At 61.1% G+C, this 17,957-nt stretch overlaps 1 protein-coding gene across 1 annotated transcript in view; it reads left to right on the top strand.

Annotated features, from left to right (window-relative positions):
* The first annotated feature begins 949 nt into the window (after positions 1–949).
* Positions 950–17,957, top strand: part of GNA11 (G protein subunit alpha 11) — a 29,128-nt gene continuing 12,120 nt past the window's right edge. The window contains exons 1-2 of the mRNA XM_007994753.3: positions 950–1,376; positions 17,141–17,325. Of these exons, the coding sequence (XP_007992944.2) occupies positions 1,241–1,376; positions 17,141–17,325 (321 nt within the window). The 5' untranslated portion in view covers positions 950–1,240. The remainder of the gene's footprint in view (positions 1,377–17,140; positions 17,326–17,957) is intronic.

Genomic DNA, 17,957 nt, shown 5'->3' with positions numbered 1-17,957 from the left:
AAAAAAAAAAAAGATATCACCTGGGTAGGCTTAGCTTAACGGGTTTACAACAGTGCCTGGTATCCAGTAGGCATTTCATTAATGCGTATGCCGGGCGTGGAATAGCGCAGGCACTGCAGTAAGGCCTGATTTACACCTGATGTATGTACAGTAGCCACTCCATTAATCTCTGGTCTGTGCCATATAGAATGTATCTCATTAATGCCTGATACACAGTAGGTGTCCTATTAAGGCTTTTTTTTTTTTTTTTTGAGACGGAGTCTAGCTCTGTCGCCCAGGCTGGAGTGCACTGGTGTGATATTGGCTCACTGCAAGCTCCGCCTCCCGGGTTCATGCCATTCTCCTGCCTCAGCCTCCCTAGTTGCTGGGACTACAGGCGCTCGCTAATTTTTTATATTTTTAGTAGAGACGGGGTTTCACCGTGTTAGCCAGGACGGTCTGGATCTCCTGACCTCATGATCCACCCGCCTCGGCCTCCCAAAGTGCTGGGATTACAGGCGTTCACGCGACCGGCCTCCATTAACGCTTTATAATGGATGAGTGAAGGTTCCTGTCAAGCAGTGTCAGGGCGCTTCCCGGGCATCTGGAGACCCAGAGAGCGCAGCGGCCGCGTGCGCGCCTCCCAGACCCGGACTGGGCCGATCGGGCCGAGCCGAGCGGGGCCGAGCGGGGCCGAACGAAGCCGAGCGGAGCCGAGCCTGGCCGGCCGAGTCCGCCACATTCCCACAATCCCGGGCGGCCCCGCCCCGGCTCCCGGCTGCGCGTCCCCCTTCCCACGTCGGCGCAACCAAACCCGCGGGCCCCCCGCCCTCGCCCCGCCCCGCCCCTTTCGCGCCCGCCGACGCCCCGCCCAGGCCGCTAGTCCCGCCCCCACGGTGGGCGCGCGTGGCCGCCGGCCCCTCCCATTGGCCACACCGTCTGCCTGTCGCGGGCTGCGCTCCCAGCCTGCTAGGTTGTCCGGCGCTGTCGCTCGGTTGCGGCGGCTGCGGTTGGCGGTGGCTGCGGCGGCGGCGCGGGCTAAGTGCGGCCGCGCGGGAGTCCGCGGCTGGCGCGGCCCGAGCGGGGACCCGGCGGCTCGCCAGGCGGCGGCCGAGGCGGGGCGGGCCGGCCCGGGGCCGAGGGCCGGGGGCCGAGGCCGGAGGGCCGCGGCGGGCGGCGGCCGAGGCGGCTCCGGTCAGGGCCGGGCCGGGGACCGGGGGGCGGCGGCGGGGAGGCGGCCGCGGCGGCCGGGGCCGGGACGATGACTCTGGAGTCCATGATGGCGTGTTGCCTGAGCGATGAGGTGAAGGAGTCCAAGCGGATCAACGCCGAGATCGAGAAGCAGCTGCGGCGGGACAAGCGCGACGCCCGGCGCGAGCTCAAGCTGCTGCTGCTCGGTGAGTGCGGCCCCCGGGCCTGCCGGCTGCGGGCCCTGCCCTGCCTGTGTCCGCCCTGCCGGTCCGGGTCGGGCTGGAACCCTCTGGGGTCAGCCCTGCCTTTGCCGTCCGGGTTGCGGGACCCTCCGGGGTCAGCCTTGCCTGTGCCTTCCCTGCCTGTCCGGGTCGCGGGACCCTCGAGGGTCAGCTCTGCCTGTGCCTGCCCGGCCTGTCCGGGTCGGGGCGGGCCCCTCCGGGGTCAGCCCTGCGTGTGTCGTCCAGGTCGGCCCGGGACCCTCCCGGTTCAGCCCTGCCTTTGCTGTCTAGGTCGGCACCTGGGACCCTCCGAGGTCAGCTCCGGGCCCCAGATTCCTTTGGGGTCAGCCTCTGCCTTAACTGTTCATATTGGCACCTGGGACCCCGGGGTCAGCCCCTGTTTGTGCTGTTCACGTTGGCACCAGGGACCCTTCGGCGTCAGCCTCTGTCTGTCCTGTCTGGATCAGGCCCGGGATCCCTCCTAGGTCAGCTCCCAGTTTCTGCCGTCCACACTGGGCCTCCAGGACTCCAAGATTTGCCTTCTGTCACTTCTCAAGGGACCAGTCCCTCCCTGCTCAGGGACCCTCTGACCTTACCCCACCCGAGTACCCACCCCTCATTACCCCTTCAGGGCCAGACCTTTGGGCTGTAACCCACAGGGCATACTCACCCCTCACTTCTCAGGGCCCCGCGTTGACCCTTCCCTCCAGGTAGAGCCCTGTACCCTCCATGCAGGCCCCATACGCCCCCCGAAGACTCCTCCGTGCCCCCTATCCCCCCATTCCCTTCAGGGCCCTTCTCCTGCCTTCCTGTTCCGGGAAACCCCATCCTCCTCTGGGCTGGAATGCGCCGTGTGGGAAACAGACAGTCTTTCGTCTCCTCAGGGTTCTGCTCAGCTGAGGGTGGGGCGATTGACACCTGAGGGAGCCTTTGCTTGATGTCCGAGGCAGCTGTCTCAGCAGCCTCCCCCGCCGCTTTCCTTAGAGTCCCCGTTGGGAGCAGGCCCTCACCTCCCGGCTCCTCCCCACTGTCCTGGAGGTGGTTTGCTGGTGAACCTCCTTCTCCCCAAGGCACACCTGCTGCAGGGAGCCAGTCGGGCCAGCTGTAAAGTGTTGTCACCCCAAATAAGGGTCCCTGCAGTCGTTTACAAAACAGAAAGCTCTTGCCCTGCCCGCCCCTGCCCTCCCGAGCTCCTAGGTTAGCTCCTGGCCTGGGGGCGGGGGGCAGGGGCGGTGGGGAGGGTCAGAAATGGGTGCAGAGGCAGCAGGGACGGAGGAGGGGGTGTCCTGGTGGCGGTAGCTCCTGGGGAGGAGGCAGGTTGGGTGCTGTGTGGGGAACACGGTTGCCTCTCTCCTGCTGTGACCCTCTTGCGGCCTCCATGTCCCCGGTTAGAGAGGTGCCTTGGATGAAATGCCTTCCTGATTTTTTTCCCCAAACTTGTGTTTTGATTTACCTAAGGGTTCTAAAGTGGGCCGTCTTTCCAGGGGACGCGGGTAGGCAGAGCCCGCGTAGTGGCCCCTGGCACAGAGTGGCACTGACTGGCTTTTGTAGTGGGTCATGGACTTTGTTTGGATGGAGGGGAGTTAGGAATTACTGGTGTCATAAAGATCTTACCAGATGGCCTTGCCCTGTGGCTCTGTGACCTCCAGAATCCCCGCCACCTTTTCCGCGTGCACCCAGGCTTCTGTGCCTGCACTTTGGACTTGAGATTGACACGGGGTTCAAGGACGAAGGTCAGGGGCTCCCGTGTCTGCAGCCTTGGCTGCTCGGAGCAAGTCTGGCAGTGATTCGGCCCTTGCTGCATCCTCTGTGCAGTGCCCAGCTGTGGCCCGGGGTGTCTGCTGCAGGAGCACCTGTGTCTGCAGCCCCGCCCCTCCCACTCTGTGAGCTGGAAGTTGACCCCTATCAGCTGGTAAGATGGGAGGCTGCTGTCAGGCTCAGGGCCAGACGGGGAGATAGGACAGTGACGAAGACGTGAGCTTACGTACGACTCAAGGAGGACGGGTGTCAGTGCCACGTAGAGGGCCAGGGGCTGCCAGGGGATTGGAAGGGCTTCACACTCTAGGTGTTGGGGCCAGGGACCCCTTTGGGAATCTGATGCGACAGACCCTCAGAAAACTTCCCCTCCAAGCAACCTTGCATCCCAGCTGGAGGGCCCCTTGCTGGGAGGACTTTGACCACCTGAGGCCCAGGGGCTGGGGCTCCAGGGTACAGGAGAGGGGACCTCTGTCAGGCTCCCTGCCTGCTTGTGGGAACTCATTCCACTCTCCCAGTAGGCCAGCCCCGAACTTGCGATTGCCCCCGTTTTTCAGGGAGCAGCTGGAGGGTGGGGCTGAGGCTCCCCAGGAGGAAGGGGCTGTTGGGCTGCAGCAGGTGGCTATGGTGCCTGCAGCCCACGGAATGTTCAGAGACCTCTGGGTGGAGGTCCTAGCGCTCCGCAGGAGGCCCAGCCAAGCCGGGTCTGCCTCTCCCTAGAATTCTTTCCTCCCCTGCCCCTGCCCCTTAGCAGTGGGGGCTCCATCCCTCCATCTCCCCTATGGCTCCCGTGCAGCGTTGTGGAGTGGATGTCCGGGAGGGAGGCAGGGGCCTGCCACCGCACCCTTGTGGCATCTGCCGCCCAGGAGGGTCTCGTTTATGTGGGTGGTGCTGGTTCCTTCCAGGCTCGGGGGCAGGAGGGCTCCAGGACTCTGCCCTGACTTCTGGGTTTGCAACCAGGTGGAGCATGTTCTGGAAGAACGCCGTGTCTGCTTGTTCTCATCCACTGCCTCTCTGGGGCTGCACACAGCCTGTGAGGTCGGTCAGCCTGGCGAGGACGTTCCATGCCCTGTTTTTGGGGTCGGGAGGGACCCTAGAGCTGGACGGGGCTCGCTCCTATGCCACCTCCCTCGTGGTGGCTAAAATGTGCTGTTCACGCCTCAAATGGGCCTCTCCGTTAACACAGAGAGGTCTCCCCAGGGCCCTGTGCACATTGGGCCATATCGGTCTCTGGGGTGGGGCCGCCCTGGGCACTGCAGGGTGCTGAGCAGCGTCCGAGGCCTCCACCCACTCCTCGCCAGGAGCGCTCCCAAGTCGTGACAACCACAGATGTCTCCAGACAGTGCCCATTGTCCCTTGGGGGGCACGTTGCCCCCATTTGAGACCGTTTACTGTGTGGTAGCATACGATGTAAAATGCTTGTGGCAAAGCCGAGGGATAATCAGTGCAAATTATTTTCACAGAAGTTTTCATGAGTGCTTATAGTCTTTTTCTATGCACAATCAAAGCTGTGTGTGTGTGAATTCGCTACTCGGTGTATGCAAGGGTGTGTATGCATATATTGTTTTATACCCGGGGTATTCCGGGTTTGTCCTTATGAACACGTCTGTCGATGGTGGTGACAGCTGTGGATGGGAACAGGAGTGGCAAGAGTGTACTGTGCGCTTAGCGTACATGCTGCTCTGGCCTCCGTGCCGCGCCGCCGCCATCCCAGGGTCCGCCCTGTGGCCTGGAGAACTCTTGCAGGCCCTGCCAGGAGCTCTTGGATCTGGGTTCCCATTCCCCAGGCCCGCTGGGCCTCTGCCTCTCACGGGCAGCCCTTGGCTGTTAGGTTTCCGTCTCACTGGTAAACTGTGGAGGGGCCCCCGTAGAGTTCCTTGTGGCGGGTTTGTGGTTGGAAACGTGGGGACTTCCATGGGAATGCCTGTTCCCGGGGCCAGAGGCTGCTAGTGAGGCTGAGCCGGAGTGGCTCCAGGCTTTCTAAATAAAGCAGGATGGTTAGTTCCGGAGGCTTCCTGTCCGGCCTGCGCCGGCCCCCACGGGGCAGTGACAAGGCCCGGGATCCAGCATGGGGTGCGGTGGCCCCACGGGAAGGGCCGGGCCTCTGTTGGCCCAGTGTTGGGAGGCGTGGAGCGTGGCCTCTGGCGCCTGGCAGGGTGGCTGTGCCGTGTCCCAGAAGACTCTGGGAGCAGGAAGCGCCCTTGGATGGCCTCATCCAACCTTGACTTCCCAAGCCCGAGCCCAGGCTGGGGAGACGTGGGGACTCGGTCCGGGCCTGCTCTCACGTCCGCTGCGTTTATATGTAATCAGTTATGATGACTGTGGCTGAAAGGGTCTGCTTTGCCCGGGCCTGGTCCGGGAAGCTCCGTGGAGCTTCCGCCCGAGCCTCCTGCCCGGCTCTGCCGGTGCTGCGGTGAGAGCGGAGGAAGTGCTTCCCTCCGAGATTTAACCACGAGAGGTTTCACTTTCTGAGTCTTGTGGTGGAGCCTGTCTCTGTCTGGCACCGGGACCCTGGGCAGCACGGGGAGGATGCCCTGGCATCAGGAAGTTGGAGAGGTGTGTGGTGGAATCTGACGGATCTTAAGAGGGGCGCTCACGGAGCCCGCTCGGCCCTACCCTGTAGACAGAGCTGGTACCTGGCGCCCCTTCTGGGTCCCCAGCAGGGCTGTGTTCTCCCCGCTGGGCACCCCAGCTTGTGAGTAGAGGATGGGAAGCCTCGTGTGGCTTGCCCGCCTAGGTGCCTGAGAGCGGTGGATGCGATTACGGGCGGCCGGGGCTCTGGGAAGGCCCACGTGCAGGGTCATTATTTGGTTGAAATTAAGTCCTTTCACAGAACCGGGATCCTAAGTGCCGGGTTGCTGGCGTGCGGGTGGTTGCAGGTGCATGTAGCTCCTGCCGCCAGGCCCTGCGTGGAGCGTCCCCCCGTCCCGGGGAGCGTCCCACTGTGTCTGTCCTCGGTAGGGCACCTGGCAGGTCTTCAGGACTGTCTGGAATTGGCTGTCCTGGATCCAGACTCTTGCTGTCATCTGGGCCTGGGCACATTCCTCCCCCGTCAGGATGTCTGTGGTCCAGTCTCCCACCCTCCATCTGTACTCCCTGCCTCTGGGTCAGAAGCCTCTGATGGCCTCTGCTGTGGGGGTTCCTGGTCCAGCCTGGCCTCCTGCAGCTGACAGGCGCTCTCAGGACAGCACGGGTGGGTGGCACCTCGGGCCATCTGCAGGGCCTGGGAGCAATGTGGTGTCTGGGTCAGGTACGTGGCCTGGGGAGACTCAGGTTCAGAGCCCACCCCTGCTACTTGCGACTGTGGGACTTCAGGTCTGTGCCTCAGTTTCCTGAGGGGGCGGTGGGGTGAGGACTCAGTGGTGATCCCCATCCCACTGCAAGTGGGCACCTGCTGAATGCTGGCTGCTGCGCCCGCTGCCGGCATGGTGATATCGTGTCACACCCACAGCACCTGGCATGTGTGGCACATATTGGATGTTCCGTGAGAAACTGCTCCGTTGGGGATCCCACCCTGGGATCTGGGATCTGGGATCTGGGATCTGGGATCTGCCTGCAGACACCTTGGTGAGGACTCCCCAGCTTCAGCTCCGTGGATGTTTGGCACTGGATCACTCTCTGGGGTGGGGCTGTCCTGGGCACTGCAGGATACTGAGCAGCGTCCCTGGCCTCCTCCCACTCCAGGCCAGGAGCACCCCCCAGTTGTGACAACCACAGATGTCCCCAGACATTGCCCAGTGTCCCTGGGAGCAGGACCCCTGACCTATGTGTCTTAGCAGCCCCCATCCCTTCTCGTGGCCATTGTCAGTTACGTGTCCTTGGTTCCCTGCTTCCCTGCCTGTGTCACTGAGCTGTGCAGGCCTCAGAGATGCTTGGCGAGTGACCGTCATTGGCTGACTGAAGGCAGATCACGCAGGGAAGTGGAGAGGAGTGGCCCAGTACTGCTCAACGCCCTGCAGGCTGGCCTGGTGCACACCAGGGATCTCTGCTGGGGCAGGCTCGGTTGCCACCTGCCTGTGGGCCTCTGCACCGGGCAGAAGGGGTCCCCGAGGACAGTGCGCAGCTGGCTCAGAAGCTCCTCCCTGAGTCCCGCCTGTGGCCTGGGCTGCCCTGGGCCCACCAGCACGGGGCAGTGGGGGCACACTCTGGAGGGAGCCAGGGGCGAGTCATTTCCCTCTCCCGGCCTCAGTTTCCCCATCGGTCACTTGGGAAAAATGTTCTTCCCCCTGTAGAATTGTTGAAAGATTAAATGAGATGAGGCCAGTGCAGCAGACAGCGGGGGGGGAGCCCTCTTGTCCCCTGTGGCCGCCCTTCCTGCTGGCTGCTTTGCACCGAAAAGCTGCGAGTAACCCTGGGCGGTGGTGCTCCCTGGATGGCGTCCACATGGGGACCCCAAGGCCTGGGAGGCTCCAAGAGGGACGATGCTGGCCCAGGTTTCTGTCGCCGTCTGACTGCAGATTTGGTGCTCTGGGTACCGCACTGTCTGGCGGTCCAGGCTCCATTTTCTCTTCTGTCAAAGCTGTGGGGTCACACTGATGTTTCAGGGTACCTGCAGGGATGGAGTGGGGTGGGGGGCTGAAGGGTATGGTCAAACTGGAGGGCGCTGTGTCTGTTGCCATTGTTAACCGCATCCACACTGATGGGTGCTGGGCCTGCCACCGAGCGGCCTGCGGAGACGTGGCTGTTCTGTTGCCTGTCCTAATCCCCAGGGGCTGTGGGGCCGGGTCTGAGCTGTGGGATGAATGAAGCCCCCAGGGCTGTGGTGGGCCCCTCCGCAGCCCCAGGCTGTGGGATGAATGAAGCAGCCCTTCAGTCAGTGGCACTGGCGCTGGTTTGCTCGGCCTCAGTCCTACTGGATGGGGCGAGGGTTGACCAGTCAGGCACTTGCTGGTGGCCTGGGCAGGTGTCTGGAGAGGGGCCCTGGGCCTTCCCCCATCAGCGATCTCATCCCAGACTCCTTGGCGACGGTCATTGAGCTGGGCAGGGGCAGGTGTCTGTCCCTGTCCCCAGGTGGAGATGTTCAGACCAGTGCCCACAACTGGATGAGATGGGCTGGGCAAGGCTGGGGACCCAGTCTCTCTGAAGCTCTCAGGGGGCTTCAGTAAGGGCTGTGGTAAGACCCAGCGTGTGAGGAGAGGGGAGCTCAGAAATTTTGTGGCCAGGTGCGGTGGCTCATGCCTGTAATCCAAGCACGTTGAGAGGCCGAGTCAGGCAGATCACTCGAGTCCAGGAGTTCGAGACCAGCCTGGGCAACATAGTGAAACCCCTGTCTCTACTAAAAATGCAAAAAAATTAGCCAGACTTGGTGGTATGCACCTGTAGTCCCAGCTGCCTGGGTGGCTAAGGTGGGAGGGTCACTTGAGTCCACGAGGCAGAGGTTGCAGTGAGCCAAGATTGCACCACTGCACTCCAGCCTAGGCGACCGAGGGACAGACTGTCTCAAAAAAAAAAAAAGAATAGAAAACGTGGGTGAGTGACACCAACCACTTCCAGTGGGGGAGGGTCACTCCCACTTGGGAGCCAGTCTGCATGGAGGCCTCCGCTGGAATAGAACAAGGCGGCATAGCCCCTGGCCGGCGAGGGGCAGTTGGTGTCTGCACTTTGAGGCACCTGGGGACTCTGCTGCTGTGGAGATGGGACTGGGTTCCAGTCCAGAGGCTGTCCTGCCATCGCTGCCCCTGGCTGTCATGCCCCAGCTGGGGTAGTGAGTTTCATGGTGGCTCTTTCTTGAGCCTCAGCAGTGGGGCCAGCCGGGTGCCCTTCCTCTCTCAGGGCGCCCTGCCTGAGGCTGTGTGCTGGAACAGAGAGCACGCCCTGGGCGGCCGGCAATAAGCTGTGGAACCAGGAGAACCAAGTCTGTTCAGGCCCTGCAGTGAGGGGTTGTGGGACTTCAGGGAGGCAGCTTGACGGCTCCGTGCCTCAGTTTCCCCTCCAGTCAATCCGGTGCTGAGGTGCTGTCTACCTCCTGAGGTTCTGAGACGGAAGCGGGGCAGGCATGAGGCCCCTTGTGAAGCTGGATGAGGGGCGTCTGTCCTCCGCTGTAGGAGGGCTGCCCCTCCTCGGGCCCCTGCGTCAGGTTGGTGCCTGGCTCTGATCCCACACCTGCTGGCACAGCTCGTGGTCAGGGTTAGATTTCCAGGCTGTTTCCAGGAGCCAGGATCACAGGCACACACATGCACACGCGTGGGCTGCCACCGACCCGCCTTCTCATGGGAGCTGACATGCGGTCGTGTGACTTCCCCGGGTGGGGCCCTGTGGCTCTGGCCTTGCTCCCGGTGTGTGCACTGGCCTGGGCCTCCCCGCAGCCCTGTGGGGGCCTCCTGGCTTCTCAGCCCACATCGCACTGTCTTGGGCACTGCGGGGCTTGGCTCAGGCGTCGTAGGCGGGAAGCAGTCTGGAACCCTGGAAGTCTGGCTCCCAGGTGTTGGCTCCCAGGTGTTGGCTCCCAGGTGCTGGCTCCCAGGTCTCAGCCCTGCCAATAGGGTCATGGGTTACTTACTTGAATCTTTTTATGTAATTTTTATTTGTTCTTTGTTTATTTATTTATTTTTGAGACAGAGTGTCACTTTGTCGCTTAGGCTGGAGTGCAGTGGTGCAATCTCAGCTCACTGCAACCTCTGCCTCCTGAGTTCAAGTGATTCTCCTGCCTCAGCCTCCCGAGTAGCTGGGATTACAGGCGCCCGCCACCACGCCCAGCTAATTTTTGTATTTTTAGTAGAGATGTGGTTTCTCCGTGTTGATCAGGCTGGTCTCAAACTCCTGACCTCAGGTGATCCGCCTGCCTTGGCCTTTCACAGTGCTGGGATGACAGGTGTGAGCCACTATACGTGTGAGCAAGGCCTTGAATCTTTTTTTTTGTTTCGAGACAAGGTCTTACTTGTCATCCAGACTGGAGTGCAGTGGTACAGTCTCAGCTCACTGCAATCTCTGTCTCTTGGGTTCAACTGATTCTCGTGCCTCAGCCTCCTGAGTAGCTGGGATTACAGGCGCCTACTGCCACACCCAGCTAATTTATTTTATTTATTTATTTATTTTTTGAGGCGGAGTTTCGCTCTGTCGCCCAGGCTGGAGTGCAGTGGCCGGATCTCAGCTCACTGCAAGCTCCGCCTCCCGGGTTCACGCCATTCTCCTGCCTCAGCCTCCCGAGTAGCTGGGACTACAGGCGCCCGCCACCTCGCCCGGCTAGATTTTTGTATTTTTTAGTAGAGACGGGGTTTCACCGGGTTAGCCAGGATGGTCTCGATCTCCTGACCTCGTGATCCGCCCGTCTCGGCCTCCCAAAGTGCTGGGATTACAGGCTTGAGCCACCGCGCCCGGCCAATTTTTGTACATTTTTTTTTTTTTTTTTTTGAGATGGAGTCTCTCTCTGTCACCCAGGCTGGAGTGCAGTGGCGTGATCTCGGCTCAGTGCAAGCTCCGCCTCCTGGGTTCACGCCATTCTCTTGCCTCAGCCTCCCCAGTAGCTGGGACTACAGGCGTCCACCACCTCGCCCGGGTAATTTTTTTGTATTTTTGGTAGAGATGGGGTTTCACCGTGTTAGCCAGGATGGTCTCGATCTCCTGACCTCATGATCCACCCGCCTCGGCCTCCCAAAGTGCTGGGATCACAGGCATGAGCCACTGCGCCTGGCCATTTTTGTAAATTTTTTGGTAGGGATGGGGTTTCACCATGTTGGCAAGGCTGGTCTCGAACTCCTGATCTCAAATGATCCACCTGCCTCGGCCTCCCAAAGTACTGGGATTACAGGCGGGAGCCTCCGTGCCCAGCTTTGAATCTTGAGCGGGAGATGAGTCCCCAGCTCCTGCTCTCCAGGCTGCGCCCTCTTGTGGGGCTTGGAGCCTCCTTTTCTTCCGTCTTCCTTTCCTGTGGTTTAGAGATGTTTGCTGGGAGCCGGGAGCCAGGGCACAGGAACCAGGTTCCTCCTGGTTGGCCTCTCCAGATCTTGGCCAGCAGGTCCAGTCCGGAGGGTGGTTTTCTCCTCTGGAAGCTGGCTCAGTGGGAGCAGTGGGCGGACTCTGGCCCCTCCTAGTGGTGGCGTGCTGAGTGCACCTGAGGGTTGCCTCCTGAAGGCTCCCTAGCATCTGGGGTCCACTGTGGGGCGGCCTGTGGCAGGCCCGCCAGGAACCATGCTTGCAGAGGCAAAGCACCTTACTTGTGGTCGCGTGGGGGCCTCCTGGAGACCTAGACTCCCTCAGGTGTGGGAGATGTGGGCTCCATTCTCCCAGGAGCCGTGGCTGGTGACACACAGTCAGGTCTATCCTGACGGGCACTGGAGTGCAGGGGACCCGATGGGGACATGAGGGATCCAGCACCGTGGACCAGGGCCAGGTTCATTCGGTTCGCTCAGGAAACATGTACACAGCACCTTCTGCGTAGGGGCGAGGGATAGAGCTGGGCAAGGCAGCCACAGCCCCTGCGCTTGGGAAGCTGGCGCAGCAGGCTGCAGACGGGGACTGCCACACCTCCCTGAGGAGGGAATGGCAGAGCCACCCTCGAAGGGCCCGTGCTGCAGGGGTGCTGGGCGCTTCCTGAACACCGGGTCTTTGAATTTCTGCAGTGGGAGCTCCCCGGGCATTAGGGAAGGGGAAGGGCCTGATTGAAGGGGTAGTCGATATTTAACCCTGGTGCCGAAGCAGGCGTCGCACACAGCTGCCAGTGCCCGCGGCGGCCTCCTGGGAGGCTGAGCTCACCAGCTCCAGACCCAGCGTGAGGCAGGAACCTGGGGGTCTCACAGCGGGACCCGGCGGTGGGTGCGGCCTCGTGGCGGGGAGGGAGGGTGGGAGGAGTGCATGTGAAGCTGGGTTTGACTCGTCACCTGTGGAGTGCGTGCTCCCCCGCCACAGGCAGCGGCCAGGCAGCATCTGCCCTGCAGGACCCTCCCAGCTGCCCTTTTGTGCCGGCCCTGGCTGGACCCCTGGCTGGATCCCCGGCTTTCCCCAGTGTCCTCTTTTCCTAACATTTTGTCACTGTCTCAGTCAGCTCGGGCTGCTGTGACAGTACTGCAGGCACACTGGCTTGTAAACTACCCGAGTTTGTCTCCCATGGTTCTGGAGGCTGGACGTCCAAGATCAAGGTTCTGTGGATTTGGGGGGCAGGTGACAGGGAGGGGGGGTTGCGCTTCCTGGTACATAGATGGCGACGCTGTAGATTCGGTGTAGGGGGTGGTTGTGTTTCCCGGTTCATAGATGGCGGTGCCTTCTGCTGTGTCCTCACGCGGACGTGATCCCTCCTGGAATCGTCAGTGCACTCATGAAAGAGCCCCCAGAGCTCCACGGCAGAAGGAGCTGATCCGCCTCCCAACACCCCTGCCTTAGGGGTAAGGATTTTAACACAGGAATTTGGGAGGATCACAGACATTCAGTGCTGTGGGTGGGACCCTTGGTGCGTTGCCCTGGGGTGGTGGTGTGGTCCGTGGTCCGTTCCTTCCCAGGACTGGGCAGTGGCCCGTTCCGTGGGGTCTTTGTGCCCATGCACCTGCTGAAGGGCCTGTGGAGCTTTGGCTTTTTGGCTTTTAGGAGAAAAGCTGCTGTGGTGCTTGGTGTGCGGTGAGGAGTGGACAGAAGGCTCTGCCCTGGCGGGTGGCCTAAGATGGGGAGATGAGGGCCAGCAGGGGGCTGTGGACAAGTCCAGAGTGAGGCGGAATCTCGGAGGGGCTCACACATTGTCTCGGGAGGAGTGGGCTGGCATTTCTTTCCATTGGGCAGCTGTTGAAGATTTTGGAGCCAAAAGAGCCTTCCAGCTCAGACGTCTTTCAGGAGGAGTGTGGCTGCCGGCGGGGCAGGCTGGCTCAGGGTGGAGCCATGTGGGCTGAAGCCTGAGTTGAGGCTGCTGCTTTGGGGCCACATGGCGGCCGGTCAGGTGGGAACGAGCCTCTGCTGACCAGGATCTTTAATGTGGAGCCCTAGCCGCGGGGCGTGAGGGCTCAGGCAGCACCCAGGCATCCAGACATGGGGGTCTGCTCTGCGGGAACCCCCGCATCCCAGCTCCAAGATGCTGTGTGACGGGAGGCGGCAGCAGCTCAGTTGGCGCGGGGAGACAGGGCGACTTGAAAAGCAGGTTGGGGCCAAAGCATCTTGAAAACCCAAACCTAGTCGCGTGGCCTGGCTTGAGTGCTGTCCAGAGCCTCGCCCTTGGCCCCTGCATGGCCAGGCTTAACAGTGGCCGGCACCTCAGGGCCACCAGAGTCCCGGGGCCACCTGGCCTGGCTTGGCTTCCGGTGGACCAGAGCTCCTCCTGGGCTCCTGCCCCGCTCTGTGGCCTCTCCTGGCTTTAATGGGTTACGTGGGGGACCCGGGTGGCTTCCACCCAGCGGGAGTGGCGCACATGGCTTCACATGCAGCTGCCTAGCTGTGTATGGGCTGCATGTGTGTGTACATGTCCATACGTGTGTGCATACATGCATGTGTGCATGCAGTGTGCATGTGTGCTGAGGTACATGCGTGCACACGTGTGCGTTGTATGCATGTATGCATGTTCATGCATATATATGTGTGCACGCAGGGGTGCGTGGGTGTGAACCGCCTCCCACCCCCTCCGTGTACCCGTATTGCCTCTGCAGAGCTCCATGGGGGTCCTTGGTCAGCCAGGGCTGTGGTTGTCATTTTTGCCTTCCTTACGAAACCCAAAACAGGCCGGGCGCGGTGGCTCACGCCTGTAATCCCAGCACTTTGGGAGGCCGAGGCGGGTAGATCACCTGAGGTCAGGAATTTGAGACCAGTCTGACCAACATGAAGAGAAACACCACCTGTACTAAAAATACAAAATTAGCTGGGTCTGGTGGCGCATGCCTGTAGTCCCAGCGACTCGGGAGGCTGAGACAGGAGAATCACTTGAATCCAGGAGGCGGAGGTTGTGGTGAGCCAAGATTGTGCCACTGCACTCCAGCCTGGGCAACAGGAGCGAAACTCCATCTGAAAAAACAAAACAAAACCCCAAACAGTAGTACCGAGCCAGTTCTCATCTGGGCGGCGACCTCTGGCATTTCAGACTCCTTCTCTGCCGTCTTGGTCTTCCCGGCATCCTCACTGAGAGCTGAGGCTTGCTTTTCTGTTTCATGGTTGAGGTGTTTATGGCCTGAGGGACCTTGTGTCTTGGGTGCAAAGTTACCAAGGGGTGGCGCCTTCTGACAGGAGTGCAGGGTCCTCCTCGTCCCCTGTGCCGTGTGGGGCCTGTGCCGGGGTGCGGGCTTGAAGGGTGTGCCGGTGTCGCGTCGGTGTGGCCTTCAGCGTGTGTGAGCGTTTGCTGTTTCCAGGTGCAGCACCCTTCCAAACCAACCCACGGAACAGCCATGTTTTGTAACAGAGTTTTGTTAAACAGTCTCATCTGGGGGCAGTCTTGACCCACGGGACACTGGCAGTGTCTGGGGACATCTGTGGTTGTCACAGTTCGGGGGGTGCTCCTGAGATGGAGTGGGCGGGGGCGAGGGATGCTGCTGAGCACCCCTCGGGGCCCAGTGTTCACACCCGTCGTGGAGCCGAGGCCGCTCAGATCACATCCCCTCCATGCCGCCACCCTTCTCTTGAGGGCACGGTGAGGGAAGGGCGTGTGGGGGTCCCTCTGGGGAGATGGTGGTCTCACCTGCACACCCACTCTCACCCCTTGTGTCCTGGAACTTGGGTGGGTTTGACCTTTTGTGGATGAGGTGAGGGCTGGGAGGCGGATCACTGCCTGAGACGGAATCAAAGTCCATTTTCTTTCTTCTGAAAAGGACGCAGCGTGGTTGAGAAAAGGACTGGGAGGAGGCAGCTGCCGCTGGGGCTCCCCACTCGGGATGTGTCGGGTGTTCTGTGAGACCCCCCCAGGGAGCACAGGTGCTGTGGGCAGTTCCTGGGCTTTGTCGAGGGCCTCCCGAAGGCAGCTGTGGCCACTGTGGGACCCACGCAGCCTGTCTCGCCTCCAGGAGCTGCCAGGTGAGGGGGCCTGCGACAGGCACCTGTGCAACGATGTCCACTGTGCGCAGCAAGGAAGGTTCCAGAAAACACGGGAGGGAGACTTGTGTTGGGGCTCGGGGGCTTTGTGGAGCAGAGGCTGTGAGAGGAAGTGAGCTGGGTCCCAGCACCAGGCAGCCTTCAGGCAGCCGTGATTGGGACAGCACTGTGGGCAGAGGGCACAGTGTGCGACGTGTGTGGAAGTGGGGAGGTGCCGGAAGATTCAGACACAGGGTGGTGAAGGCGAGCCTGGAGCGGTGGGCTGGGGGCACGCAGGGAGGGGCGGTGGCGCTGGAGTCTCTGGGCCAGCAGGGCAGGGAGGGGCGGTGGCGCTTGAGTCTCTGGGCCAGCGGGGCAGGGAGGGGCGGTGGCGCTTGAGTCTCTGGGCCAGCGGGGCAGGGAGGGGCGGTGGCGCTTGAGTCTCTGGGCCAGCGGGGCAGGGAGGGGCGGTGGCGCTTGAGTCTCTGGGCCAGCGGGGCAGGGAGGGGCGGTGGCGCTTGAGTCTCTGGGCCAGCGGGGGCCTCAGCAGGGTTGTTACTTGAGTAGGGAGTGGAGGCAGTTTCTTTTTAGAAATTAGAAGTTAGCTATTGTTGTGTAATGGTTTGCAACTTAAATTAACAAAACTTTGCAACTTAAATTAAGAAAACTTACTTCAGATAGTTTCTGAGGGTTGGGAATTTGGGAGCACTTGGTTGCGTGGTCCTGGATTGGGCTCTCTCAGAAGTTGTAGTCACGATACCAGCCAAGCAGGGCCACATCATTCGAAGGCTGGACTGGGGCTGGAGGAGCCTCTCACAGGCTGGCTCCCTCTAGTGGCTGTTGGTGGGAGGCCTCAGTTCCGTGGAGCTGCTGGAGGGTTCTCACAGCAGGGCGGCTGCCTTCCCCAGAGCCTGTGACCCGAGAGGGAAAGCAAGGAGGCAGCCCTGTGCCTTTCGTGAACTAGCCTTGGAGATGGCACGCTGTCACTTCCATCACATTCTGTTTGCTAGAAGCAGGTCATTAAGTCCAGCCCATCCTCAAGGGGAGGGGAATTAGCCTCCAGTATTGGAAGGGATGAGCATCAGAGATTTGTGGACACATTGGAAAACCCAGCATTGGCATCCCAGCACGTGAGGGTGAAGAAAAGTGGAGAGACGGAGTCTCTGCCCAGGAGGTGACCAGGTAGTGAGAGGCGGAGGCAGGAGATGGGCTGGAGTGAGGACCCCCCCGTCACCCAGAATGCGTGGGGGGCTTATCTGGAGGCTGGGGTGGAGAGACAGCTGGCCACGTGGGCCCCCTTCCCGATAGTTTTTCCAGGCTGACTTGCTGGTCCTTTTGATTCTCTGGGGCCCTGGGACCCTCAGTGTGCCCATCTCGGAGATGGGGTGGTAGCATATTCCAATCTGGAAGCATCGTGGGTATTAGCAAGGTCATGGCAGACATGGAGACGTAAAGGGGTTCAGGCACGTGCTCAGAGCCACCTGCAGCAGGCACGACTGTCCTGGCTGACCCCGCCACAGCACCAAGAGGGAGAGGGGAGAGCCTCGGGGGTGCTCGGCGCACAGGGGCAGGGTGGCCGTGGCCACTGAGCAAAGCTCTGGGGAAGGGGGCGCCCAGCCCTTGGAGTGGTCTGTGCAGAGAAGCCCTTGGGGTGAGCCCATCTGTCGGGGCACCGCCGCCGCATCTGTGCGCTGTCCCTCTGGCGGGCATTGATCATGAACTGGTGTGGCCGTGGGGAGCTGTGCAGTCCCAGCTGGGGGCCAGTGCCGTGTGACTTGATTTGGCCTGAGACCGTGTGGTCTTTGACGTAAATACCAAACTGGCCACCAGGAAAGTGTGTCCTCGCAGAACTTCTGGAAAAGGGGTGGTTCCAATAAGACCCTGGCTTGGAGGAGAATGGGAAGGGCGCTTTGTAAACTCTTTGTGAGGAGTCAGGAGGCTGTGGCGTCTGCTGGAGAGACGGTCAGCCTCACGCGCTTTGGTTTCCTATGCTGGGCGCTGCAGCGTGGCGGGGTCTGGGTGAGAGGGGGCAGCGGCACGAGAGCCGGGCCCCGGCTGCCACCCACCCTCACGTGTCCCGTCCCCAGGCACGGGCGAGAGCGGGAAGAGCACCTTCATCAAGCAGATGCGCATCATCCATGGCGCTGGCTACTCGGAGGAGGACAAGCGCAGCTTCACCAAGCTCGTCTACCAAAACATCTTCACCGCCATGCAGGCCATGATCCGGGCCATGGAGACGCTCAAGATCCTCTACAAGTACGAGCAGAACAAGGTGAGCCGCGGGCGCCTGGGGAGGGGAGTGCCTGGGCAGCTGTGGGCTTGGCGGTGAGCATGGTGGCCGCATTGCCGGGGTGGGGCCGTGCTGGGGGTCCCGGCCAGCCCAGGCTACCCCTGGTCATCCATCCGTTCCTGTCATGGACGTGGAAGCAGCAACCACTGCCTTCCTGGGGGCCAGCTGGAGAATTGTGACGGGCATTGCGTGGCCGAGCCCCACAGCCTCCCTCCCAAGTAGCCGTGGGCTCAGGTGATCCCACCTCAGCCTCCCGGGTAGCTGGGACTACAGGTGCACCACCACGCCTAGCTACTTTGTGTAATTTTTCTAGAGATGGAATTTCACATGTTGCCCAGGCTGGTCTTGAACTCCTGGGCTCAAGCAATCCTCCCGCTTTGGCCTCCCACAGTGCTGGGATTACAGGTATGAGCCACCATGCCTGGCCTCCGCCCTGGTTTTTTTGTTCTTTTTTTTAATAAAGTAGAGGTTGTTTGATGCCCTGTTTTTAAATCACAGCTTTATTGAGTTATAATTCACATTCTATGTACTTCACTTGCTTAAAGGGTATAATCTGGTGGTTTTCGATATGTTTGCGTAGTCGTGCAGCCATCACCGCTGTCGGATTCCGGAAC

Source organism: Chlorocebus sabaeus, chromosome 6 (genome assembly GCF_047675955.1).
Source record: "Chlorocebus sabaeus isolate Y175 chromosome 6, mChlSab1.0.hap1, whole genome shotgun sequence".
In the NCBI taxonomy this organism is placed as follows: Eukaryota; Metazoa; Chordata; class Mammalia; order Primates; family Cercopithecidae; genus Chlorocebus; species Chlorocebus sabaeus.
Note: the sequence above shows the minus strand (reverse complement) of the source record. Positions and strands in the feature narration are given on the sequence as shown.